Genomic DNA, 26,148 nt, shown 5'->3' with positions numbered 1-26,148 from the left:
CAAAAAAGAAATCAACAACAACTGAAAAAAAATAATCATTGATACAAAAATTATCCTATTTGTCATTATACTAATTAATGATTTAACTAAACAATCACTATTGTTTAACTAAAATTATTTATCCAATCATAAAAAGGCTTCAAATTTTGCACATAGAATATTCTTGCTGCTATACCGATATGTACAATAAAATGTTTCTTATAGTGGTCTTCAATTTCTGATATCACATTTAAAAGGAATATTTCCGGTTTGAATGGTACTACACAATTCAATATCTCTTGTAACAATATATATCATTTTCCAATATTTCTTTACTTTCCACATAACTACCACATATAATAAAGAATTCCCTCATTCTCTTTGCATATCTAACAGTTATTTGATGATCCAGGGTACATGTTTGCTACTTCCTCTGGTATTAAATACCATCTATAAAACTATTTATATAAATTCTCTTTAGAAGATATCACTTTAATTATCTTAATATTTGTGTTCCAACTTTGTTTTCATTTACATCTACTTAATTTGACATAATTAATGGAATACTCCTCACTTCTGAGGAGAATTCAATCCATTAATATCTACAAAAAATTTCCACTTGTTATTCAGCCATTTTCCCTTCCTGTCTTAGTATTTTCTTTGTTCTCTGTCTTGTTGATATTTTCCTTCTTTTCCTCCCACTGCTCCTTCCACTCCTTCTTCTTCCTCTTAATTCCCTTATATTTCTTGATCCCTCTCTTTTCTTCTTCCGTTTTCTCCATTTTATTATTTTTGAATTTAATCCAAAGATTCTTCTTCTTCATGAAAGGACATGCTCTCTTTCTCTGAGAGTTCCCTCTTTTTTCTCCCTGAAAATTCTGAGTTCTAATAATAAATGCTGCTTTTTCCATCTCCTGTTTCATTACAAAAATCTCCAATTCTTTAGTTTCATCTGACATTTGGTCCATTCTTTTATCCATCCCCTTCATATTTTTCTTTGTTTGTCTGTTTGTCAGGGAGGAGTTTATTTGCCTCATTTGTTCAGATAGTTTTCCAACCTCTTGCTTCAGTTCGTTTCTGAATTCTTGCAACATCTCCATTAATGAGGTCTGGCTTTTGCTAACATCCTTTAAATTTTTTGATATCATTCTTATCAGTATCAAATCAAGCTGATTCCCACAGTTAAAGAGTCATCCAATTCTTATTGTCTTGCATCCCTTCTTGTCAAAGATAGTCTTTAAGTTTTCATATCCAAAAGGGGTGGGTCAGTAATCCACTTCAAGTTAATAACACTGGCAAATTAAGTTAGTATACTTTTAATCAGGGCTTTTTTGCTAATAGAACACACTGGAACAGCATTCTGGCACCTTTTAGACAGGACTACAATCTACTGCCTGCAGCAATCAAGACCAAGCAGGACTACAAGGAGAAAGAGGAGGTTTGTAGTCTGCCCTGCAATGCTCCCCCCACAAGGTACTCACAATTCCATGGAGGGCGGTGCTTCTCATGGACAAGCGCATTTCTTCTCTCAGCCAATCAGAGCCCTGGGGCTTGCTGGCAGCTGGGTGGTTGAGATTAGGCTCTGGGTTGAGGGAGGCAAGGCAGGGTGAGCCAATCACGGCACTTTATGAGTCAGAAACGGTTGCTGGGCAACGGGACTTCCCTCAACACAGCTGCTCCTGAGACAGTCCCGCAGTGGATCCCGCTCACCCACCCCGTGCCACTTTCACCCCCCTTTCCATTATACTCAGCATAGGGACTCAGCCTCCGTGCAGCCATGAGCAGCGAGCAGGTGAGAGGAGGGTAGGCTTCAGAGGGACTCATCCTGCCAGCTCAGCCTCTCCCATAAGTGTCTCTGCCTCCTGCATCAGTTGCCAGCCAAGTCCTAGGCATGTCTACTCAGAAGTAAGTCCCATTAATCAATGGGGCTTACTCCCAGGAAAGTGTGGGTAGGATTACAGCCTCAGAGCCCAACCCTATGCATGTCTACTCAGAAGTAAGGCCCATTATAGTCAATGGGGCTTACTCCCAGGAAAGTATGGGTAGGATTGCAGCCTCAGAGCCCAACCCTATGCATGTCTACTCAGAAGTAAGGCCTATTATAGTCAATGGGGCTTACTCCCAGGAAAGTGAGGATAGGATTGCAGCCTTAGAGCCCCATCCTAGGCGTGTCTACTCAGAAGTAAGTCCCATTAGAGTCAATGGGGCTTACTCCCAGGAAAGTGTGGGTAGGATCACAGCCTGAAGCCCCAGTGCCCCACACTTACTGGTCAACCAGTTGCCACTGTGAACTAGCCAGCAAAACCAACCTGCTGCTAGTGTGCAAAGCTTTAGCAGCAGGTTGATATGCAGAAATCCAGCTGCTGAAGCTTACCCTGCTGATAAACACCACTGGAGTAAGAGCTGGTAGAAAAAGTTGGCAGTCTAATTCCAAGGGAACTCAGGCTACAATCCTGTCCACACTTCCTTGGGAGTAAGCCCCATTTAATATAATGGGACTTCCTTCTGAGTAGGCATGCATAGGCTTGGGCTCTCAGGCTACAATCCTATCCACACTTTCCTGCGAGTAAGCCCCATTGGCTATAATGGGGCTTACTTCTGAGTAGACATGCACGGGATAAATAAATAAAAGATTAACAAGCTGTGAGTTCCTGCACCCTTTTTTTTTTGTTACAAATAAGAAGGGGAAAAAACTGCTCCAGCAGGGGCTTTTTAAATCCACATTCGTTCTTTTCCCCCTCTGAGTGGCTGCAAGCCAACGTAAATAATCTTAAAGTTGTCTTTCCCTCCTTCCAACCTCTTGATTGCAGTTCTTTTTATAGCCTTTTAATGAACTGGTTACTCACAGTTAAAGGCTTTGTTCGCTTTCATGTTTTATCTAGGCCTTGGGGGGGGGGAGTCCTCAGCTGTCCGAATCGTCTCCAAAAATGGCGTCCAGGATATGATGTGATTCAGCTCAGAGCAATCGGGGAAATATTTCTGAAACTGCTGTTTCAAGAGACTGACCCATTCAAGCTCTCTGCCTTCATTCCTTCTTCTTGGTAACAAAGAGTACCTCATTGTTGAGGTCCTTGGAAAACACATCTATTTAGCAGTCGTCGTCGTCCGTCATCCCCCCCCCCAGCCCTCCAAGGTTCCCTACTACTTTACTGAGTGTTAACTCTGCCCCCAAAATGAAGTGAGTTTGAACTGCACACGTGTTTGGAAAAGAGGGTGTACATAAGACGTGGAAGGGAAATATGATGGAACCTTAAGATAAAACTTCATTTTTAAAGTCGACGGAATAGTTGAACAAAGAGAAATCCATCTGGTAGCGCTCCTTGAGCTTCTGCATTTGGCCCCGGTTCAGTTTCCTGAGGTACGTCCAGGTGATATTCGAGTTGGTCCGTTTCTCAGAACTGTGTGTCTTTATATTTGGATAATGGAGGCCACCTGGAGCTCCAATTTGCCTGAGAACACGTTCCGCATCTTGCTCTAGCGTCTCGTACTTCCCCAGGATGTCATAGTGAATATTGCAGGGATCGCAGAGCGCAAACTGTGGCTTCCAGTGAATGTCCGTATACTTGTTTTGCCTTGACACAACAAAGCTTACAAACTCTTGGAAAGTCACTTTCTCAGTGGAAGTTTTGTTCCTCCTGAACAAGTGCCTGATCTCATTTGCGACTGTGCCACTGTAATAGGGTTCAGAGTGCAGGAGCTTGTCCCTGTATGCAGAGACCAGTCGTTCTAGAGGGTGCCTGGTGAACATCACCTTGGTGTAACTGTTCAGAAGTTCAGCTTGCTGTTCCAAAGGGTATGAACTCAATTTCTTCAGATGATTTGAACGGTGGACAATGTTTCCGTCCACTTCAGAAGCGTCCCTGCTCAGGTTGAGCATGAGGAGGAGAATGATCCTCTTCCAGTTGGAGCAGCCCACCTTGGGCACTTCACAGTAGATCAACCTGTGACTCTTCACTACAAATAGCTGCCTGGCAACCTCCTCCTCCAGTTTCCACACTGAATGTGAAAGACTGTCATTCAGGCAGGTAGCATTTAAGGTCCTTCTACGGACACTTTGCCTTTCCAACCAGTCTCTTTCAGGATCTGCAAGAAAAATATGGAGCATGGGATAGTTACAGTTTGGATGACATGATGAGCCTTTTGGCTTTTGTTTTAGATTCAGTAATTTGTAGGTGCTGGATTAATGTCGATAATAATTGCCAGTCTTTTTCAGGATCTGAACGATAAATTTGGAGTACAAGAAAATGACTTGACCATCACCATCATCTATCTCTATAACAGTAACTCAGCACTTGCATGCTATGAATGTAGTCAGGGCCACCCAGAGACAAACAGTGATGGAAAGGGGGGCCCTTGGTGTTTAAGTCAAGCAGCATTATAAAGCAGAAGGCCCTTTTTTCTGAAGAAACCCCCCATCCCCCACTTGATTGCTGCAGAGAGAATAAACCAGGAGCAGAGGCAGGAAAAAAATGGTTTTAAAGGAAAAATACTTTGCCCACAGTTCACAAACATGTACAATTGGCCCTCATATTCGCAGGCTTGGCATCCACGGATTCCACCACCCATGGTTGCTCATGCCTCAGAGGGCCTCCAGGATGCAACTGGAAGCCACTTCCAGTCCCATTTAGGAGGTGTTCTGAGGTGTGAGGAGGCCTGTGGCCCACTCCACGGGCCTCCTATGCCTCAGAACACCCTTCAAATGCGACAGGAATTTGAGGACACAAACCGAAAGTGGCTTCCAGTCATGTTCTCAAGGCCTCCTGAGGAAGCGAAGAGATCTATGGAGTGGGCCACAGGTCTGGTGCAGCCTCCAGAGGGCCTGATGCAGCCCTAATGTGAGTAATTGTGGTATCATGACCCTGCCCCTGTGGACTACAGCGTCCACGGATTTCAGTATTCACATGGGAAGGGAGAGGGTCCTGGAATGGATTCCCTGTAGATACCAGGGGACCATTGTACTTTGTTACCTGCAGTGGCATCACTAGGTTTTGTGTCACCTGGTACGAGAGCATGTCATTCCCATGATGGAATGCAGTGGGCAGGGCAATGCCCCAGGTGGTGGGCATGGTGTTGCACAATTGCCCCACCCTGCTGGTTTTTTGGCTATAGCTTTTGATAGAATAGAGATATTACAATGCGGTTTGTTTCATTGTATTCTGTATGAAATACAGAGGCCTAATGGCAGCACTGACACCAGATGACTCCCCCTTTACCTGGTGGTGCTCTAGTCCAGTGGTCTTCAACCTTTGCTACAACCCCACAATGGAGGATTCAAGACCCCACTGGTGTCCCAGCCCTAAGGTTGAAGAACACTGGGCTAGAGCAATGGCAGCATTCCTTTCTTCGTATTCAAATTCAAGGAGTGAGAACTGTGGCCACCAAGTCAGGAGGCTGAAATTTGCCCAGCCAATTCAGGTGGCAGGAGGTCTTGGGCCAGTCCTGTACCAGTCCGCCGTAGACACTTAGTCATTTCTTTTTTAGTTTCTTTTAGTGGAAAGTACAGAGGTGTCCCTCGGTGCTAGAATCTAGCTCATGGTGGTCCAACATGTGGCCCGCAGGCTGCATGCAGCCCACTTCTGGCGTCTGTCAGGTGGCAGCATTCCCCTCCCCATTCCCCCAGGTCCAGGCTGCACTGCTTGGAAGGCTGTGGAGAGCCTTCACTCGTCAGCTGGAATGGTGTAGGGACATTCTGGGGAAGACAGCTCTTGCAAGGCTAGTCAGCTGGCCTCACAAGAGCTCCCCCAGCATGCCTCACTCTACTCCAGCTGATGAGTGCAAAGGCAACATGCTGGTGGCTTTTTGGTCTCCTTGCTGTGATGTTCCAACTTCTCCTTTGGAGAAGGAGAAGCTGGAACAGTGCAGAGGGGGAGATAGAAAAGCCCTGCCTCAGCCCTGCCTCTGTTCTGTGCCTGCTAAATGATTCCAAATGAGCCTGCCAAACAAAGTAATCATGTCACCGCCAATTACTTCTGGGTCAGCCCAGGCAGGGGTATTGAAAAGGTCATGTGCCCCCCACCTGTCCAAAGTTGGACTGCCCTGACTTAGCTAATTCATTATTTTTTCTGAAGCTTTCCCCACAGGCTCTTCCAGAGCACTGTATCAAAGTGATTGCCATATGCCTTGAGCACAGAGCTGCAGTTGTGCAAACTCAGCCCTGTTTTAGAAAAATGGGCATCCAAGAGGAGAAAACCGGCATGTCCAGGAGATGTGTGCCAACAGCAGAATACAAAACAAATGAAATGAAAGGCAACAAGAAAAATGTTCTGGGTGAAACCTGAAGGAAAATGGCATGTTCTGATGGTGTAACATGCTTTCCAGCAAATGCATCACACCAGAGAGTAAGGACGGCTGCCACCAGAAGCAGCAAGCAGTTGGATCCGAATGGGAATGGACCAGAGACGCCTGCTGTCACAGGTAAGACTATGCTGGAGGTGGGAGGAAGGTGGGAAGTGGGTGGAATGGGATGGGGAGTGGGCAGAGTGGGGGGGGGGGCAAATTGGAGCTGGTAAGGGGGTGGGTTCAGCAGTAGTGGCATTGAATCCTCACCCACTTTCTGGATCAACCTGCCTTTATGGGTAGAGGCAGACTTGTGCCAGCAGGTCCAAACAGACCTGGTGGCCTGCAATGAGCTTATCCCAAGGGAAGGGAACAAATGTTTCCCTACCCTGAGAAGGCAGCAAGAGACTGAAACTCCTGGGGGATACAGCAGACGCCATGCTGGTGTCACTGCATTGCCACACAGGAAGATTAGGCTGTGAGGGAATGCAATTAAGGTTCAGTTTTATGTCTTCAACAGCAAACTTCTAGAGGTGAGAGAAAACAATGATAACAAAATAAAAGCACGTAACACCACTTTGTGCACATCTTATTTTTGTAAAAAAATCTTTATAGGGTTTTTTTTATTATTTAAGGGGGGTGCATGGGTAAGGACTGTGGCTGCATCTGCTGACACTACAACCATCTACATCACCTACCCACTACACTTTTAAAGCAATTATATAATTATAATGCACATTTTGAATAAAAACCTGTAACACCATTTTCTGCATTTCTAACTTTTGGTAAACACAGAAATCTGTGAAAAACTAAAACTGCTTTCCTCCACTGCTGCTAAATCCAAGCACCTGAGTTATGGAATTCCTTCCCCTTTGAGCTGAAGACAGCTTCCTCTTTGTTAACTTTCCAATGAGTCCTGAAGACATTTTCATTTAGGAAAGCCCTTGAGGCCCTATAATAGCTGCTTTTAAGAGTTTATTTAATGTTTTTTATTGACATTCATGGTTTTTCCTGCTAGCTGCTTTGTTTTATATTGTCTGTTTTTTACTGCCTATTTCAGGGGTGTCCAAAGTTTTTGGCAAGAGGACCACATCATCTCTCTGACACTGTTTCAGGAGCTGGGGGAAAAAAGAATTAATTTACATTTAAAATTTGAAGAAATTTACATAAGTTTACATAAATGAATATAATGCAGATGAACTTATTTGAATGAATGAAGGTCTTGCAATAGCTCAAGACCTATAAAAGGCCTGGCACAAAGCAAGGCTGACCTTTCCTTTGCTGCTGCTGCCGCTACTACATCACAGACGTGAAACAGCAAGCAGTGGAGGGAGCCCTCATCCCCCAGCTCACACAAGAGGTCAAACAGTTGCCCTCACGCTGAGAGCAGTTGTGTCGTGTCAGTGCGGGCTCCAACAAATCTCCAGAGGGCCAGAGGCTCATTGGAGACTGGGGGCTCCCTGACGGCCACATTGGGAGTCCTCAAGGGCCGCAAGTGGCCCCAGGGCCGGGGTTTGGGCACCCCTGGTCTATTTTATAGTTTTTACAGTTTCATCTGTATTTTATCATTTTTTGTATTATACATTTGATTATTGTTAACCACCTTAGGCGCCCTTTGGGGAGAAAGGCAATCACAAGTCAAATGATGAATGAATGAATGAGATTGTTTTCTCTCATCTCCATAGCATTTTAATCATATTAGCTTTTGCCCATAAGATATTGTCTTTCTGTCTTACCTATCATTTTCACCTGCCAGTTGGATGATATCTGAAGACAAATCCAAAGCAAACCACCAACAGAAAGCAAAACGAACAGCTTTTGACACAGGCTTTTCATAATGTCTTCACAACAAGCTAAATGTTATCACCTTAAGACCAAAAAACAAAAACAGAGTAAGGTATTTTATACTCAGAGTTGCAAAAGTATCACACCAAGACAGATTAGAAGAATTTCAGAGGATCGGGAATGAAAATGACAAGTGTGTTCTAGGGAGCCACAATGATTTTACTCTTCTTAAGTATTGTGACAAACTTGGACTCTGATACTGGGAATGAGCTCTGCTCTAAGGCAGGGGTGCCCAAACCCCGGCCCTGGGGCCACATGTGGCCCTTGAGGCTGCTCAATGCGGCCCTCAGGGAGCCCCCAGTTTCCAATGAGCCTCTGGCCCTCTGGAGATTTGTTGGAGCCCACACTGGCCTGACGCAACTGCTCTCAGCGTGAGGGCGACTGTTTGACCTCTTGCGTGAGCTGTGGGATGAGGACTCCCTCAAGTGCTTGCTGTTTCATTTCTGTGATACAGTAGCAGCAGCAAAGGAAAGGCCAGCCTTGCTTTGTGCAAGACCTTTTATAGGCCTTGAGCTATTGCAAGACCTTCATTCATTCATATAAGTTCATCTTTAATATATTCATTTATGTAAACTTATGTAAATTTCTTCAAATTTTAAATGTAAATTAATTCTTTTTAAATTATTATTATTTAATTAGTTAATTTTAATTAACTGGCCCCCAACACAGTGTCAGAGAGCTGATGTGGCCCTCCTGCCAAAAGCTTTGGGCACCCCTGCTCTACGGCAAAGGCTAATCAGCATGCCTGCAATTTGATTAAAGGACTATAATAGGCTCTAACATAGCTCTTCCTGTACTGGACTGTCAACCTCCTGCTACTGCAACTGCCAATTGCCAAACATGAAAGAAAGTGCCAATGACCCATCAGCACTTACTTCCAGGTTCACACTTGAACAAACGCATTTAAAATTGCCATAATACCCCCCTCCACCGATGGTGGGTGGCCCCAAATGAAGCACATGTGGCCCTCAGCTCATGGAGCAGAGCCTCTGCTCTGTGATCTGCCGCACTCATGCTGCTGAACAACTAGGCTGGCCCACAGTTCTTGATGCCCTGGGAGACCAGGGCCCAGGCCGAGGGGCCTGTCACCATGGCCCAGGGCATTGTCACACCCAGTTGTGAACCTCTGCTCTAACATATCCAACATAGATGAAGCCATCAAACTTGCATTAGGCCTCATGTAACCTTGACCTGATGGGGCGTGAGGTTTGTGGCGTTGCTAAGGGGGTGTGGGCCACACCGGCTAATGCACACAGGGAGATGACGTGTACTAGTGATCAAAATAACTAAAACTGCAGTTATTAGGCATAATACCATTTGATGCAGAATTTACAGAAGAATGCAGTGAAAAAAAACCCACATTGAAATATTTATGTTCTAGCAAAAGGTATAGCCAAAAAAACCATCAAGGTAGGGCAATGGCACATCACCACACCCACCACATGGGTCATTGCCCCGCTCTCTGCATAGAAGGAGATCCATCAAGGGAGTGATGCCACTGGGTGAGGTGTTAAGTGATTCACACAACATCTTGTGCCATTGGTGTAAAGAGAACAATTGAGGAGGCTACAGGCAGGCAGAGACCACTAGAAACTTCTGAATTATAAAGGACAGAAAGAGAATGGAATGGAAGATAGGAGGGACTGGGTTAATTAGAGCTGTAGCATCTTAAGATGTAGGAATGCCTCTCTGGAAAAATGAAGCTGGCTGTTCTAAGATGATATCATTCAGGACTCCAGTTATAACTGGGACTATTGCAGACATTTGGGATACCAACTCTCATCTGAAACCTTAACAACATTTTCTGGGTGAATAAAACCTTGTGTTCTTGAATGATCAGGAACTCGTAATTATTCTACTCACAGCTGGCAGGTATAAGGAATCTATAAATTTGCAGATCCCAAAAAGGTTGGGATGTAGGACATATAAGCAGGAAGTCTAGCAGAACAGGAGTGGAACAGATAGATTACTGTACAGTACTTGCATTTCTAGTCCTGCAGAAATCAAAAGCCAAGTGCTTTGGTTTGCAAATGTCCTTGGTGGGGATAAGAAATCAGTGTTTATCTGTTGGTATGAAGAAACGAAGCAAGCGACAGAGAACCAGCCCAGCTGCCTCCGGGGAAACCGTCCTGAAAAAGAAACGCAGCCTCAAGGTTTCTAAACAGCTGCTGCTATCTGAATGCCCACTTAATCATGTAAAAGTGAGTAAGACTGTGGAATTAACTTCAGAGGGGGTCGAGGAGATAGAAGAAGGGAGTCAAACATCGAGTCATCCTGGAGAAAGGAGTGAGACGCCATTATCCCCCTGTGTACTTAAGGGGGCAGTGAAATCCAATTCAGCGTGCAATGTAGCTACTAATACAGACAATTTGGAATTGATAGGTCTCAAGGAACTGAAAGCCTTGTTTGGTAAACGATGTGCTCTTTTTCACAAACTCTGCATACTATCTTTAGAGGCCAGCAGTCTATGGCCTGCAAGTTAGAGGCTTTGTGTAGGCAGTTGAAAGCACTCACAGTGAGGGACAGGTTTCCCTGTGGGGGTGACATTCCTGCTGTTTCCTCAACATCTGAAGTGAGGATGAGAAGAAGACTGCAACCTTGCAAGATCTCCCTCTCCATTTTTCAAAGCCAGTTAAATTATGGCAGGTGGCATACAAAATTCAGAGCAAAATCCTCTCTGAGCAGTCTTTTACGCTGTGATTTGCATGAAGTGGACCTGCTGAATGTGACTAGGTTAAGTTCTTCTCCCAATTGGCAAAATATTCTGCTGTCTTTTCGCCAGGATATAATACCTCAAATGCTTTTTAAGTTATCTTCTCTTTTATATCGTTTTGGAATACGACCTAAGAAAGTCTATCATGAACCTCCCATTATTGCTTTTACCCAATCTCGGGGAGTTGGACATCCCGATACAGTTAGGGCAGAGGTTTCCCTTACCAGGCCAAGAACCTCTGAGCATATGGACTCTCAACTTTTGGACCCCACATTTGAACTTCAGCTGAAAGAGTCATTTTCAGAGCTAGCTCTGTTAGAACAGGAGCGTTTGATCTCAGCTTTGAAGGAACTGGTGCAAGACTTTGAAAACATACAAGATACATCAGTTTCTACTCTACACCAGAAGCAGGCTGCCCCTCCAGAAGATTTGATGGAAATGGATGTAGTTGAGAAACAAATACCTGCTTCTAAGATCATTCATCCAGATCTACAGTGTCTAATGGACTTCAAAGAACAGTTAGTGGCACCTTCTCTTGAAAGGTAGATAAAAACCGTTTCACTGGAAAAATAGCATTTGGCATTGAGAGGGCGAATGAACAGGGAAGTTGCCTAAAGTTTGACAATGTGCTGAAGTTTGAAGCCATGTTCAATAGAGTTTGGGGAGGGGAAGTGTCATTGTGATCATTTCACTGATGTCTGAGTGGAAAGGCCTATTCTGTTCCGAACTAGGAAGACTGAGCTTAAGTGTCCTTCAGTCCCCAGACACTTTCACTCCTGCACTCATAGCATTTAGGGTCACCCATCACATTCCTCTGGTTTTCCTCTGACCACTTGCACAACACATGCAAAATGGAAATAGATTGCTTCTGTTATTTCTTTATATACTGTGTATTTAGCATGAGGGGCGGTATAACTATACACCAACACTGCAGCTGCCACCGCTACCACAATACGGTAGAAAAGACAGCGTTCCTTGCCTGCTTCTCAGGTGGTTTTGTCAAACCTGGAAGTGCAAGACTTCCAGTTTTATTTAAAGTGGCAGTGCAGAAGTTCTGAGCTTCCAGCTTTAAGGAAACTGCCCAAGGAGCAATGTGGGGGGGGGGGGGGATGAACCACTTGTAACTTGGGCAAGCAGGAAGTTAATCACTGGGGCTTGCATCAGTGATGGGCTGGAGGGATGTGGCTGCAGACTTGGGAGAAGTACATCCTGAATTCGCCACCCCATTTAACCCCTTGAAATCTGTTGCTGCTGCAGTCCATGTTGCTTCCCAGTTCAGCAGGCAGTGTACGGCACCACTGTTCTCAAATTCATGATCTAAAGGTCATACACTCAGACACCTATCATAGCATCACTGTGGCAAATGACATCAAGGTTTGTTCAAGAGGAACAAAACTTCCACAGAGAAAGTGACTTTTGAAGACTTTGCAAACTGTTTTCACAGGGAAACAATTTGGACAAGTGAATTGGAACACGACTCTGAGAAAATGACCAACTTGAATATCACCTGGATACATCTCAAGGAACTGAGTAAGGGACTATTTTTTCCCTTACCTCAGGGCTACATCATGGCTGCATCAGTACCAGAACATTCCCTTTCATTAAGGAGGCCTCTGTGACTGCCCTACCATCACAGGATGCAGTGCACACCCTTTGGCTTGGCTGCATATGTGCTGGAAAGTTTCATTGGACTGGACTTCCAGCAACTAATTATAAAAGGAAGTAACATATAATTAGCACCCATTCATATTGTTTTATAATTTCCACATGATATTCTGTTTAATTTATAGTGCAATCCTATACACCAGTGGTTCCCAAACTTTTTAGCACAAGACCTACTTTTCAAAATGGCACTCTTTTGGGACCCACCTAGCTTGCTCAAGTCTCCTAGCTTGCTCAATTTTTATCCTTTTCATTGGAATGGGACAATTCTGGTGGCTTTGCATTCCTCTTTGCAGTGAGATTGAGGCACAGTCCCCTACTTGTGAGCAAATGCGCATGTGTGAATCAGTTTAGCTTTCCATTGGGTTCAACACATTTTCCTTGGCAGCTATCAGTTGGACAGCTTCGTGACCCACCAAAAATCAGGTCCCAACCCACTGGTGGGTCCTGACCCACAGTTTGGGAACCACTGCTATACATGATACACTTGGAGGGAGACCACACAGCTCAGTGATACTTCCTCTCTGGTAGGTGTACATAGGATTGCAGCCCCAGTGTCCTCAATTTACAATGAAAGAGAAAGGTTAATAATAAATCTATATATGTACAAAAAACTGCAAAGTCAACACAAGGTAATGTAGGTTGTGAGACACTATTTGGGTCACCACTTACTTGGCTCAGACCACCACAGGCTCCTTCCACTCCCCAGGCATTCAGTCAGCTTCCGAGGATATTGATCCAACAGAATGAGTATCTGTTTCATTCGCACAAGCAGATCACAGTGAATGAAGATGGAAATGAAGTTTCCTCTTCCACTGCATATCAGAAGAAGCACAACTAATCATTGGCTAACTGCACACAGCCAACAAAATAATGTGTCGCAAGGTTTTGCTTCTTCATTAGTACCAATCATGCTCCAAAAAGATGTTCTGCTGCTTTCAGTCATGGGAAAAGGAGACCATGATAGAAGGAGCTGAGCTGACTGTTGCTTCCTGAAAATGCTGCATCTTTCCACATGCGCTTGAACACACCCAGTGGTGTGTGTTTAGGAAAGCCCCAAAGCCTCACCTCTTGCTGAGCCTTTCTTTTATTGCACAGTTGTGCTACTCAGTCACATTAACTGACTTCAAAATTAGAGGAAATAAGTTGAGGGCTTATGAGGAGTATAGCAGAGGGATAAATAATTGGGAATTTTTCTCTGCCTTGCACAGTATTGTGAGAACTTTGAAAGCTGGAAGTAGATGAGTAGCACCAATTTGCTTAGGCCAGAACCTCAGCAGTAAGTGGCCCTGTGCAAGATGTGTAACTAGCAAGTGAAGACTCAGCATGGCCCAGAGATGGGCAAATCCAGTATGGCTTGACTCAGGTTGAGTCATGAGTCTCCACCCCCTTTAACTTGGCTGAAAACAAGTTCTAATAGGTAGACTTTCCAAGTTGCCCAGAGTGTTTTGGTGACTTGAAAACAATCAAGTCCCAAGTCTTTTTTGTAAAAAAAAAAAAAAAAAAAGTCTGCTGTGGCTCTGTAGAGAAAAAAAGAGCTGCTACAAAGGTGTGTTTGTGTGCCAGAGTTCTCTTTAAACACTCCCCTGATGTTCCTACCCATCCTGTCAGTAAACAAAACCCATGCTGTTTTTCAAGTAAAGGCAGTAGTGTAAAGTGCACTGACCAGTTCCTTCTGTATGATCCCCAGCCATGACGAAACTCACCCCCCCTTTAACATCATGGGTACAGGTGGACCTACAAAGAGGGAGGGACACATCCTCCATCAAATGGATAGTCCAGGGGACATGAAGAAGTACCTCTCTCCCTCGTGTTCTGCACATGTGCAGCACCCAGTTAGTTAACTTCTGCAACTAGTTACTTCTACAACCTGATACCCTTAAAACCAAACTAAAAAATATTAACCATTTTCCCCAACCCCCAGCCTGTCTCTGCCTCCTGACTGAACACAATCTACCCTGCTGCTGATTGCTGCTGCTTCTGCAGATCTGAATGCCTGGCTTCCGGATCACTGCATGAGCTCTTTTGGGCAACATGGGAGTGGCACAGCATCAGAGCATGCAAGCAGCACCCCCAAACTCATGTCTGGGTGACTCAAGTCATCCAAATCCATGGCACTTTCTGAGTCAGTAGCCCCAGACTCAAGTGTTTGCCTACGCGGAGTCTGCATGAGTCAGCAAAAAACGTGTTTTTGCGACTCTGACTCAAGTCACTTTGGGTGCAATCCTAACTTACACTGGAATAGGCAAGCCTGTTATGGCCAGAAATGGCTCAGCCAGAAGTAAGGGGAAATGTTTCCCCTTACCCCTCAGTAAGGGCTGCTGGTCACTATGGATCTCCTCGGACTTGCACCACCTCCGAAGGTGGCACAAGTCCGAGGAGAGCGGAGCGGCTTGAAGCCGCTCTATTCTCCCCAGGAAATGGGGTTTGGGATCCGACATAACTGCCGGATTCCAGCCCCGCCTCCCACTCCCCACCCGCTCCCAGGGCCGCCCACCGCCCCCTCCCCCCTCCCCCCTCCCAGGAACGCCTCCCTCTATCCTCCTCCCTGCCTCCCCTATGCCTACGTTTTCGGCTTGTGTCAGTGCAGGTGGGGCAACACAAGAGGCTGAGGGGAAGCTGGCACGGAGGCTTATGTCAGCCTTCGCAGGCCGGCGCTTCTCAGAGCGCCGGCCTGGCTTCCCCTCGAGGAGGTGCAAATGTGCTTTATGGCAAGTTAGGATTGCACCCTTAAATCAAGTTCCCATCCCTGGCATGGCCCAAGAGTGGGAAGCTAAGAGTGCCCCAAGAGTGGGCAGTGGGGCAGCTAAGTCCCACCAATGTACAGCATTTGTCAGCACTCACAAACTCTGTGCCCAGGGAGAAGCCCCTCCACCCTGAACAAAATGCTGGACTTGTGGGGTGGCGTTTTGGGAGCAGTTCAGCACAGAGTTGGCAGTCTGCCCTCAATTCCCCAACCACATGATGATGTGTAGGATCATCAGTTGGTTTGGGAGGGAGCCAAGCCAGAACACACACAAGAATACTTAAGAAACCTAGGGCCGATGAGCTCACTGGTCCATCTGATTGGGTAGTTTATGGCTACCTCGGCATTCCTACCTGCCCTCTGACCTGGTCAGGTGAGCTGGCTAAGGCTATTACCTTGAGTGGATCTGGACAAAGAAGACAACAAATCCATAAAACAACCTGTCTACTTGATCATGCAATCTTTCCACAAGAGTACTGATTTTGCATAGCCTAATCCTAAACTGCCCCGGTGCCCAGTAAAGCAGTGGTGCCAAAATGGCGGCTGCTGAATCCAGTGGGGCTGGGGCAGTCACCAGAATCTCCTTGGGGTAAGGGAACATTTGTTCCCTTCCACGAGTAAAGCCCCTGGCAGCCCCAATGGGTCTCCTTGGAGCTAAGCCAGCTATTTTGCTAGCGCAGAACAGAGCTAGCGCATATAGGGCTCTATAGCCTGGGAGGGGGTATAGGATTCAGCAGCAGGGTCTACCACCATCTCCACCCTTCCCATGCCCGATTCTGCCTCCCCCTGCCTTCCCTCCACCCAGTTCCATCTTCCCCTACCTCCCCCCCCCCCCCAAAAAAAAGTTACTTCACTGGCCAGCAGAGAAACTTACTGCCAGCTGCTCCCCGGCAAGTCTTCTTGGCGGCTGAGGCTAGTGCCGGCGCTACGGGTGTAGATCTGGCATAAGGCACTTTTATGACACCTGGTGCCAGCAGCACAAGCGTACTGCCAGCGCTGGGCTCCTTTGGATTGGGCCCAATGTCTCAGAGAAGCCTCTTTCCTATGAAACTTTCCACTGACATCATCCTTAAGGGAAGCAACAGAAGGAAGAGAAGAGCTCAATCATCACATCTTCCACACTCTTTTAAGCCATTTCTGCTCAACGTTGCATATATGCAACAAGGATCAAACGTGAATACCTGTGGGCTGGGCAGAAATGCGTTCAGATGCAGCAGTGGCAAAGCACCTAACAGCTTCAAATATTCTGCAATGGAAAATATTCTGAATTTGGGTTGAAAGGAGCCCACTCACTTCCCAACCCCAATGACTGGGTGGTGACAGAACAGTTTTGAATATTCACCCTCCACACTGTTCCACAGGTTCAGGGCTAGAAGAGTAGCTTCCTGCTCACCAAGTCCAAAGTCTCAGCTGTCAGTGCTGCTAGGCGGTTGCCCCATAACAGAGTCCTGTGCAGAGGGATACAAACCAGCTGAAGATGCTACAAATCATCATGTGGTTGGGGAATTGAGGGCGCACTGCCAACCCTGTGTTGACCTGCTCCCCAAACCCCACCCTACGTGCCCAGCTTTTTGTTCGGGGTGGAGGGGCTTCTCCCTGGGCACATTGGTGTGTGACCAAGCTCACACTTGGTTCAGAGAGGTATGATGAACTCTTCAGGCTGACCTTGGAGGAAGTATGAAATGTGGATGCCTTTGTGGCTTTGTTTTACTTTCAGTCTGCCTGTAATCCCTTGCTTGGGTTACTTCTAAGATGGATACCTGGGTGCTGCCGATGCCCAACACTTCAAAGCTTGTTTGTTTTATTCTTTCTTCTTTGTATTACTCAACCCCACCCCTTTGTACTTGTAATAAACTCTCTGTTTTAACTTTTTACCTGCTTCAATTTCAGCTGTACAGCCGCACAGTTTATAGGAACGCCACTTCCCACAACCTCAGGAACATTCATGCAACTCTCATTTGGGTCACAACCTGTGGTTTGGGATCTACTGTCCTATAACTCTTGGGCTCCGTGCTACAGTCTAGTTTTGTGGAAAATTGACTGCATAATTGGGAGAGAGGCTTTCAGGGATAATCTCTCTCTATATGTCTTCATGGTATCTTCAAGTCTGCTTATTTTGGCCCAGGCAGATCTAGGGAAAGAAGCATTGACCCCCAGGGCCTCCCCCCCATCCCAATTCACCCCAGAGAGCTATTTATTAGGATCAGAGGAATCAAGCAGAGTTCATTTGTCATTTTATTTTTGAAGAAAAAAAAGAATCAAGCGTTTAAATGTTGCAAATCTCCGTGTGTGTGAGCACCAATTATTCCTGTGCGCAGTTCACTTTTGCTAGCAGAACTACATTTTTCCCACTTCATCTCTGGAAAGGACCCTGATACCTAGAGAAAGATATTTCTCGCTAGAGGCCTGAGAAAATGCTTTTTCTTTTATTCGTTGTTGACTTAATCCTTCAGTTTGCTTATTTAAAGCCTTACGTTAATGCCTTTAAGCTCAAACAAAACCCAGTTCAATTTCCTACTTATGCAATTAATTTATTAGAGTCTTGTTGGCATCCTTCAGTCTCGGAAGACTATGGTGTCACGCTCTGAATGGTGGTTCTGGAACAGAGTGTCCTCTCCAGTGCGCGAAGCCTGGGTAAAGTAGGTTTGGAGGATAGGCTGTTACCCATGCAGCAAATCCCCCCTCTCCACGTCGCTGAAATGGTCCAATGGAAAGGCAGAGGCCAATACGGTTGGTTCCAGCGGCGTCGCAGGAGTTGCCAGAACATGACTGTGTTCAGCCATGAACTGCCTCAGGGACTCCGGCTCCAGATTTTGCCTCAAGGTTGACTCCTGAAGCCTTTTCCATAACTGGGTGTAGCCACACCTTGCCCTTTTGGTCACTGCCTGCACTGCAACCCAGGATCAGCCCAGAATACAGAAGGAGGAACGCCAAACTGTATTACTTTATTTATTTTATTTAAGAAATTTATATCCTGCCTTAAGAACATAAGAACAGCCCCACTGGATCAGGCCATAGGCCCATCTAGTCCAGCTTCCTGAATCTCACAGCGGCCCACCAAATGCCCCAGGGAGCACACCAGATAACAAGAGACCTGCATCCTGGTGCCCTCCCTTGCATCTGGCATAGCCCATTTCTAAAATCAGGAGGTTGCACATACACATCATGGCTTGTAACCCATAATGGATTTTTCCTCCAGAAACTTGTCCAATCCCCTTTTAAAGGCATCCAGGCCAGATGCCATCACCACATCCTGCGGCAAGGAGTTCCACAGGCCGACTACACACTGAGTATGCTGAAGCAAATACCCAAGGCAGCTTACAAAGCTTTATAATAAAGTATAAAGTATCACAACAGGTAAAAAGAATAACATCAAACAATACATTAAAACATTAATTTTAACATTACATCGCAAAATGTAAACCAAAACAGAGCAAAATCTAACAAATATTGGGCCAATGGGGAGCAAATTATTCCAGGGAAGCAGTCAAGTCGCAGCCATATTTCAGATGCACAGAGGGCAAATATCCACTCAGAAACCGAATGCCAGGTGCAACAGGTATGATTTGAGCCTTTGCAGAAAAGCCATGAGAGAGTAGTTTTCAGTTCCCCTGGGAAGGGAATTCCATAGTTGTGATGCCACTACAGAGAAGGCTTAAGGACATAAGAACAGCCCTGCTGGATCAGGCCATAGGCCCATCTAGTCCAGCTTCCTGTACCTCACAGTGACCCACCAAATGCCTCAGGGTGCACATAAGACAACGAGAGACCTGCATTCTGGTGCCCTCCCTTGCATCTGGCATTCTGACCATTTCTAAAATCAGGAGGTTACACATACCCGTTATGGCTTGTAACCCGTAATGGATTTTTCCTCCAGAAACTTGTCCATTCCTCTCTTAAAGGCATCTAGGCGAGATGCCATCACTACATCCTGTGGCAAGGAGTTCCACAGACCTACTACACGCTGAGTAAAGAAATATTTTCTTTTCTCTGTCCTAACTCTCCCAACACTCAACTTTCGTGGCTGTCCTTTGGTTCAGGTGTTGTGTGAGAGGGTAAAGAGCATTTCTCTATCCACTTTGTCCATCCCCTGCAAAATTTTGTATGTCTCAATCATGTCCCCCCTCAGGCGTCTCTTTTCTAGGCTGAAGAGGCCCAAATGCCATAGCCTTTCCTCATAAGGAAGGTGCCTCAGCCCAGTAATCATTTTAGTCACTCTCTTTTGCATCTTTTCCATATCCTCTATGTCCTTTTTGAGATGTGGCGACCAGAACTGGACACAATGCTCCAGGTGTGGCCTCACCATCGATTTGTACAATGGCATTATAATATTAGCCATTTTGTTCTCAATACCTTTTCTAAAGATCCCAAACATAGAATTGGCCTTCTTTACTGCCACCACACATTGGGTCGACACTTTCATCGACCTGTCCACCAGCACCCCAAGATCTCTCCTGATCTGTCACAGACAGCTCAGAACCCATTAGCCTATATGTGAAGTTTTGATTGTTTTTGCCCCACTGTGCGTGACAATGCGCAAGGCTTGCTCCCAAGCTGCCACCCCTCTCACTGGGGACAGGGGCAGCACTTGTTTGTCTGCACCAGCAGCTGGACCATTCCGAACAGGCTGACAGTCCACACCTGTCTCAAGGGCAAGAGTGCCTCTATTTTGACTAGACTGTATTTCAGTTACTCCTCCAGATTAAGCCATTTCTGCCCAGTGTTGCATACACACAACAGGGACCAAATGTGTACACCTGTGGGCCAGGCAAAAATGGGAGAACATGACTGCCAGGGAGACCATAATTCAGATGATTGGGAGTGTAACAGAGTCATACCTTTCTGGCTGCATGTGGTGCAGACTTAGGTCACACATAACTGGAAACTGTGGTGATGGGAACTATGGAGAAAGGGCACTTTGCACACAAAGGGAGCACTTTGTGCACTTAGAGAAATACTTTAAAATTTTGTTTATTTATTTGAAGTATTTATATCCCAGTTTTTTAATCCCTGATGGGCAACCAAAAACAACTCACAGAATAAACGTTAAAAAATGGGCAGCGCAATCCTAACTTGCGCTGGAACAGGCAGGCCTGTGGGCCTACGCTGTATCTAGCGCAAGTTTCAGGCTAGCTGTGGCTCAGCCCAAGACAAGGGGAAATAATTCCCCTTACTGCAACAGCCCCAATGGGTCTACTTGGATCTGCGGCACTCAAATTGGTGGCAAAAATCCAAGCTGCTCAGAGCTGCCCCAGGCTGCCCAGGAATGGGTCTAGGATCTGCCATAACTGCCCTGCCCTAAAACACCTTCTCCCTGCCCTCCCCATGCCGCCCCCGACCCCTGCGCCAGCCTGGAAAGGTTGGCACAAACTTACCGGGCCCAGGACCCACGTTGGTGCAGGGAGGCTGGTGCGTGTCTTTGCAACAGCCTCCCTGACTCGCAAGTCAGCACAAATGTGCCTTTCAGCACACTTGTGACAGTCATGGGCCAGTGCAAGGGACTTGCCCTGGCCCAAGGGTGCTATGAGATTGTACCCCAAAATACATATAAAAATACACAATATATAGTTTAAATGATACAATTTATAAATTCAACAATATATAAATTAACAATATAATTTAAACATGGTAAAATACCTATACCAGTATTTTATAATTGGGAGCTCTTTGGAGGACAGGGAGCCATTTGATTTATTTATTATGTAAACTGCTTTGTGAACTACTCTTGCTGAATATAAATATTATATAAATATTATTTTAATATTTTACTTATACTTATAATATAAATATTATAAATATTACTGTTACTAACAATGTATTTGTAAGAATGTAAGGTATAATTATGGTGTAATTATATACAAGACTTCAGAAACAAGTGAGGGTATCCTGAACAGAAATTTGTATGAAGGGAACCACTTTCCCTTACTAAGGGGCCAAATCCTCACCAACTTTGCAGCACTGATGTAGCCATGCCAATGAGACGTCCGCTGCATTCTGAGGTAGTGGGGCAGTCACAGAGGCCTCCCTTCAAGGTAAGGGAACATACAGCCTCAAACGACACAAATTTCAATTGTCCCACTTAACGTACACACAAGCCCAAGCTAGCATAGTATCAGGTATACACGACCGGCACCAGGAAACCTAGTCCCTCCCGCAGGACACCTCAGATGGTGGTCACTGTCATACCATTGTGAGCCAAAGCTGCCTTAACAGCCTACTTCAGTTCCACACCTTTCTCAAGAGATTTTAAATGATAAAACACACACATCATACACTCAAAGGAACACTGCAGTCCTCTTGAACACCATGTAGAGCTGATAAAGCGAACATATCGACAAACACTTACAGTCTATCACAGGCTGTCTGGCTGTCCTCCGGAGCTGAATGGGAAGCACAGACTCATCACAGCTCTATTTGGTATGCTGAATGATGTGCACACAGGAAGGATTTGCACCACTTGCCAGGCAGAGGGTATAAAGTTAGGTGTGCCACTATTTACTTAAAAGTGACGAATAGCATTAAGCTCTAGGGATGAGATGTGAATCTAACTTTGAATGGTCGTTGAGAAAATATTGCTGTGAACTGGCCCAAGGCGTTCTGACGCCTGTGAAGGCATGCCAGATGCTTCTCACCTTACCCAGTGATGTGCCAGTCTCTGCCTTTCCCACTCTCCAATGCTTCGGATTCTCCCTCCATATTTCCTCTTCCTCTCTGTCCCCCTCTTACTTTTCCAAACCAGGCAGTGGAAAGGGGACAGCGAGCAGCAGCAGCAAAGGAGGCAAGTGGGTGGAAGGAAGCGGGCATCTTCTGCCAATCTGCTACCTGAGGTGACCACCTCAGTTGGCCTCCTAGGTGGGCCATGCCTGGCGTGAAGGAACCAAAGAAGCCCTTTTGGAACACAGAGAGACACACATGCACAAACAGAGGTAGAAAAATTGTTGCCAGTTGGTTGAAGACTGAAAGCACCTTGTGGTGTGCAGGGTCTCTGACTCTTCCTGGGGATCTAAGGTAATTGATTTAGTTGATATGTACATGCCATTTACCTCCAGTTTGCTCTACTGTTTTTGTAAATAAAGCACATTTTACTAAAACACCTCTCCAATGCTCTCCCCTCCAAAGGAAACCAAAACCTGAAAAGCATTACCCTTAGAACATCTCATCTCTTGGAGAAGTATGGAGGCTTGGAAGGGCATAGAAGCACTTAAATCTACAGTGCAATCCAATGCATATCAACTTTGAAATAAGAGCCCATTGTGTTAAGGCTCACAGCACAAGCCTCTACATCAGGGGTGCTCAATAAGTCAATCACGATCTACCAGTCGATCGCGAGGCAAAATGAGTCGATTGCGAGGCAGGCTTCTATCCGTCCACGCATCCCTGGGAGTGAGCCCCGCCCTGGGAGTGACGCATCCCTGCGAGTGAGCTCCTGTCCATGCATCCCTGGGAGTGAGCCCCGTTGACTCTACTGGGGCTGACTCATGAGTAGACCTGGAGAGGAGCCGCTAGCAGGCTTCTCTCCTGTCCACGCAACCCTGGGAGTGAGCCCCGTTGACTCTCCTGGGGATGACTTACCTTTCCCTTGTTTTTGCACTGGTATGTATGGAGATCTGCCCCCCCCCCAACTTCCATCTGTTGGTTCTGTGTGCAAGGGGTTTTGCACTGGTCTTGCTGTGATGTCTATATAGAGATCTTCCCTCCCCCACACCTTTCCCCTGTTTTTGCACTGGTCTGTATAGAGATCTGCTCCCCCCCCCCCACTTGTATTGGAATCAAGGAAGATCTGGTGAGGAGGTAGATGTAGTGTCAGCAGTGGCCCCTTTAAGGGTAAGGCATGGGCATCCAGCAGAGTGTGCTGCACAGCTGCAGCCACTTGAAGGCAATAGGGCCCTCAGGGATATAAGAGCACCTGAGGCAGGAAGGGCTCCACTTATTTATGTGAGTCAGCCTTTTCCTACATGAAGATCATTAAGTTCCACCATGACTGATGAACATTTGGAAGTGTGCTTGAGGCTGGCTGTCAGCAGCTACTGTCTGGACTATGCATCCTTGGCTGATTCACTTCAGTGCAAGTCATCAAAGTAAACTCAAGTAATTACAAAAAATGTTTATAGTTAATTGTGTTGTGTGATATTGGCTCATGCAGTTATGCAAGGTACACCAACATACATTGTACAAATAAATGTTATATGTTATGATGGCGCGAACATTGTAAAAAAACTCTGGTAGATCTCCGGGCCTTGCTGGGTTTCAAAGTAGCTCTCAAGCCAAAAAAGTGTGAGTACCCCTGCTCTACATGTTTACTCAGGAGTTCCACTGTGTTCAATGGAGCTTACTTCCAGGAAAGTGTGTATAGGTTGCAGCTCTAATTTGCTACAAAGGAGCCAATAATACATTTAATATTGTAATGGTGCATCAATTTTCCATTTGGTTTTCCTTCTTTGTTGTCAGAGAAGCCAACATCTTAGGCTACAAATCCTAAATGTATTTACCAGGGAGTGGACGCCCCTGAACTCAATGGAACTTACTTCTTAATAAACGTGCTTAGGATTGCACTGTAAGTCCTCTTACAGTGCTGTGTGTCATCAGCACACACACCAATAAGCAACTCTGGAAACTGCAGAGTTGTACTATGATTTGATACCACCAGAGATAACAGTTTGGCATCTGTTCCAAGACATTATGCTTATTTCATTAAAAAAAATCCACACCACCAGTGTTTCTCAACATTTGTCTTCTGCCGTACCATTTCACATGGTCCACCTACTGAAAGTACCACCTATTCAAAGGTCCGCCTATTCTAAGAAATGATGTCATCACCAGTTACTTCTGGATTGGGAGACTAGATACAATGTGACATACACCAGTAGCAGGCTCAGGGTGGACAAGAGGGCTTTTTTGAGCATGGAAAAGTATGCTTTGGAGCTCTGCCCGCCAAGTCAAGCCCCCCTACCTGTTTGTTGTGTCGCATTCCTGGTCTTGCTGCTGGGTGATGGGTCCAGGAGTCCTGTGAGTACCACCAGACACAACCTCAACTATCACTGGTAGTACCCTTACCGCAGGATGAGAAACACTGTGCTAGACAACACACATAATTCTACAGAGCACAGTTTAAATGGGAGGACAGAAAACAATTGGGAGTAGGAAGAGAATGTGGGTTGAGAGGTAGGCCGACCATTTAATGGGGAATGTGGTGAGGACCAAGGAGAGCAGAGACTACAGTTTGGAACTCTATGCTTGCTCCCTTTCTATCCTGACTAGCCTACACAGTTCAAATTAATGGTGAAAGAACCGTATTTATGTCCAGCTACTGTGTTATGCGAGACCAACTCCTTTATTAAAATGCACGGACTTTTGCATTGACACGCAAATGTCACACATTCTGTGTAGCATCGTGGAAACCACTCCAGATATCCACCAGAGGAAAAGAACAGGTTAGCTAACTCCAGATGGTATTGGTCACTGTAATGCCAAGACACGCTTTATGGAGCTTAATACATCTTTCATTTCCCAAGTTTTCACATCTCATGGTACCTGAGAGAGATGAGGCATGCCAGGATGAACTATTGTTCAGTTTAAAACAAGATAAAGGGCAATTGAAACGTTGCTGAATTGATTTGCCGGGAGGAGGGTCTCTTTTGTTTTTTTTTTAAACTCAGAGTGTGCTATAAATTTGACCCCGAGTATTTTTCCAGTCAGTGTATTTTGAAAGAAGAAAAATGCAAGGGCATGGACAACTTTGTCAACTTTTTGTATCAGGCTTTGCCGGAGTGAACATTTTCAAAGTAAAGAGAAATTGCTCCTGGGAGTAAAGCTCATTTCACACCATGGAACTTACTTCTGAGTGGACATGTAGAGGATTGTGCTTTTAACTTCCTAGCTGCAATATGGACAGCAGGGTACTTATCCTAAACAACCACTCAATAAGAGAATTCATATGGAATGTTTAGTAAATGCTAAGTATTTCTGGGTCTTAAGGATTAGTTAGAAGGGGTGATCATAGATGATCTTCTGTGGGAGCCAGGACTGCAGAGTAGTCGTCACTTAACAGCTGACTCAATCCCTGTGTTATGAGCTTCAGTAGGCATGAGGGTCAGGCATTTAAATTTCCTTCTGGTCTTTCACAATCCACAGCATCAATCAAATTTCATTAGAGAACCTCTTCAGTCCAAAAACCCCCCCAAACTGCTCAAAGTTCCTTGTAAATAAAGGAGAGATTATTTAGTTAACAACTTCTGACAACTGACTTGGTGACCAAGCCAACTTCCATCTTTGGCACAATTTCAAGATAATAAATGGAAAATGGAAACATAAGGCATGGGACCCAGTTCTATCATTCAGCACTGAACAAAGGAGGCACTTAATTTGTCATGACAGGAATAAGTGGCAGTATTGCCTTATTGAAAGGGTGATCAGTAAAGGACTTGCCTCATCCCTACGAGGGCTATGCAAACATGTTGTAACAAATACTTTTGCACAGCAGTGTGCCTAGCACAGGGGTGCTCACACTTTTTTGGCTCGAGAGCTACTTTGAAACCCAGCAAGGCCCGGAGATCTACCAGAGTTTTTTTTTACAAAGTTCACGCCATCATAACATATAACATTTATGTGTACAATGTACGTTGGTGTACCTTGAGCCCCACTGAGTATAACAGGACTTACTCCTGAGTAGACATGCCTAGGATTAGGCTGTGAGGCTGCAATCCTAGCCACACTTACCTGGGAGTAAGCCCCATTGAGTACAATGGGCCTTACTCCCGGCGTTTCCTCCCAGAGGCACCTGAAGGGGGGGGGTCGGCACTCCGCGATCTACTCATTTTGCCTCGCGATCTACCGGTAGATCGTGATCCACCTATTGAGCACCCCTGGCCTAGCATATCACATGCATTTGGTGCATTTCGCCCTTGTTATGAAACAAAATGAGTAGAGA

General features: G+C 45.6%; 1 protein-coding gene across 1 annotated transcript; it reads right to left on the bottom strand.

Moving 5' to 3' along the window:
• Positions 1–3,229: 3,229 nt before the first annotated feature.
• LOC136638742 (carbohydrate sulfotransferase 9-like) lies at positions 3,230–4,545 on the bottom strand. Its single transcript, XM_066612805.1, has 2 exons — positions 4,470–4,545; positions 3,230–4,062 (listed from the first exon to the last, which is right to left on the bottom strand). Exons 1-2 carry the CDS (start codon positions 4,543–4,545, stop codon positions 3,230–3,232), a joined length of 909 nt encoding a protein of 302 aa, XP_066468902.1.
• Between the last annotated feature and the right edge of the window lie 21,603 nt (positions 4,546–26,148).

Source organism: Tiliqua scincoides, chromosome 1 (assembly GCF_035046505.1).
Source record: "Tiliqua scincoides isolate rTilSci1 chromosome 1, rTilSci1.hap2, whole genome shotgun sequence".
NCBI classification, from domain to species: domain Eukaryota; kingdom Metazoa; phylum Chordata; class Lepidosauria; order Squamata; family Scincidae; genus Tiliqua; species Tiliqua scincoides.
Note: the sequence above shows the minus strand (reverse complement) of the source record. Positions and strands in the feature narration are given on the sequence as shown.

Bases quoted from the DNA above. Each gene is read 5' to 3' on its own strand.
- LOC136638742 (XM_066612805.1), bottom strand. From the start codon at position 4,545: ATGGGTGGTGGAATCCGTGGATGCCAAGCCTGCGAATATGAGGGCCAA. The intron at 4,063-4,469 runs GTATTTTTCCTT...TTTTTCTTGCAG, and splicing joins GTTTGTGAACTGTGGGCAAA to ATCCTGAAAGAGACTGGTTG.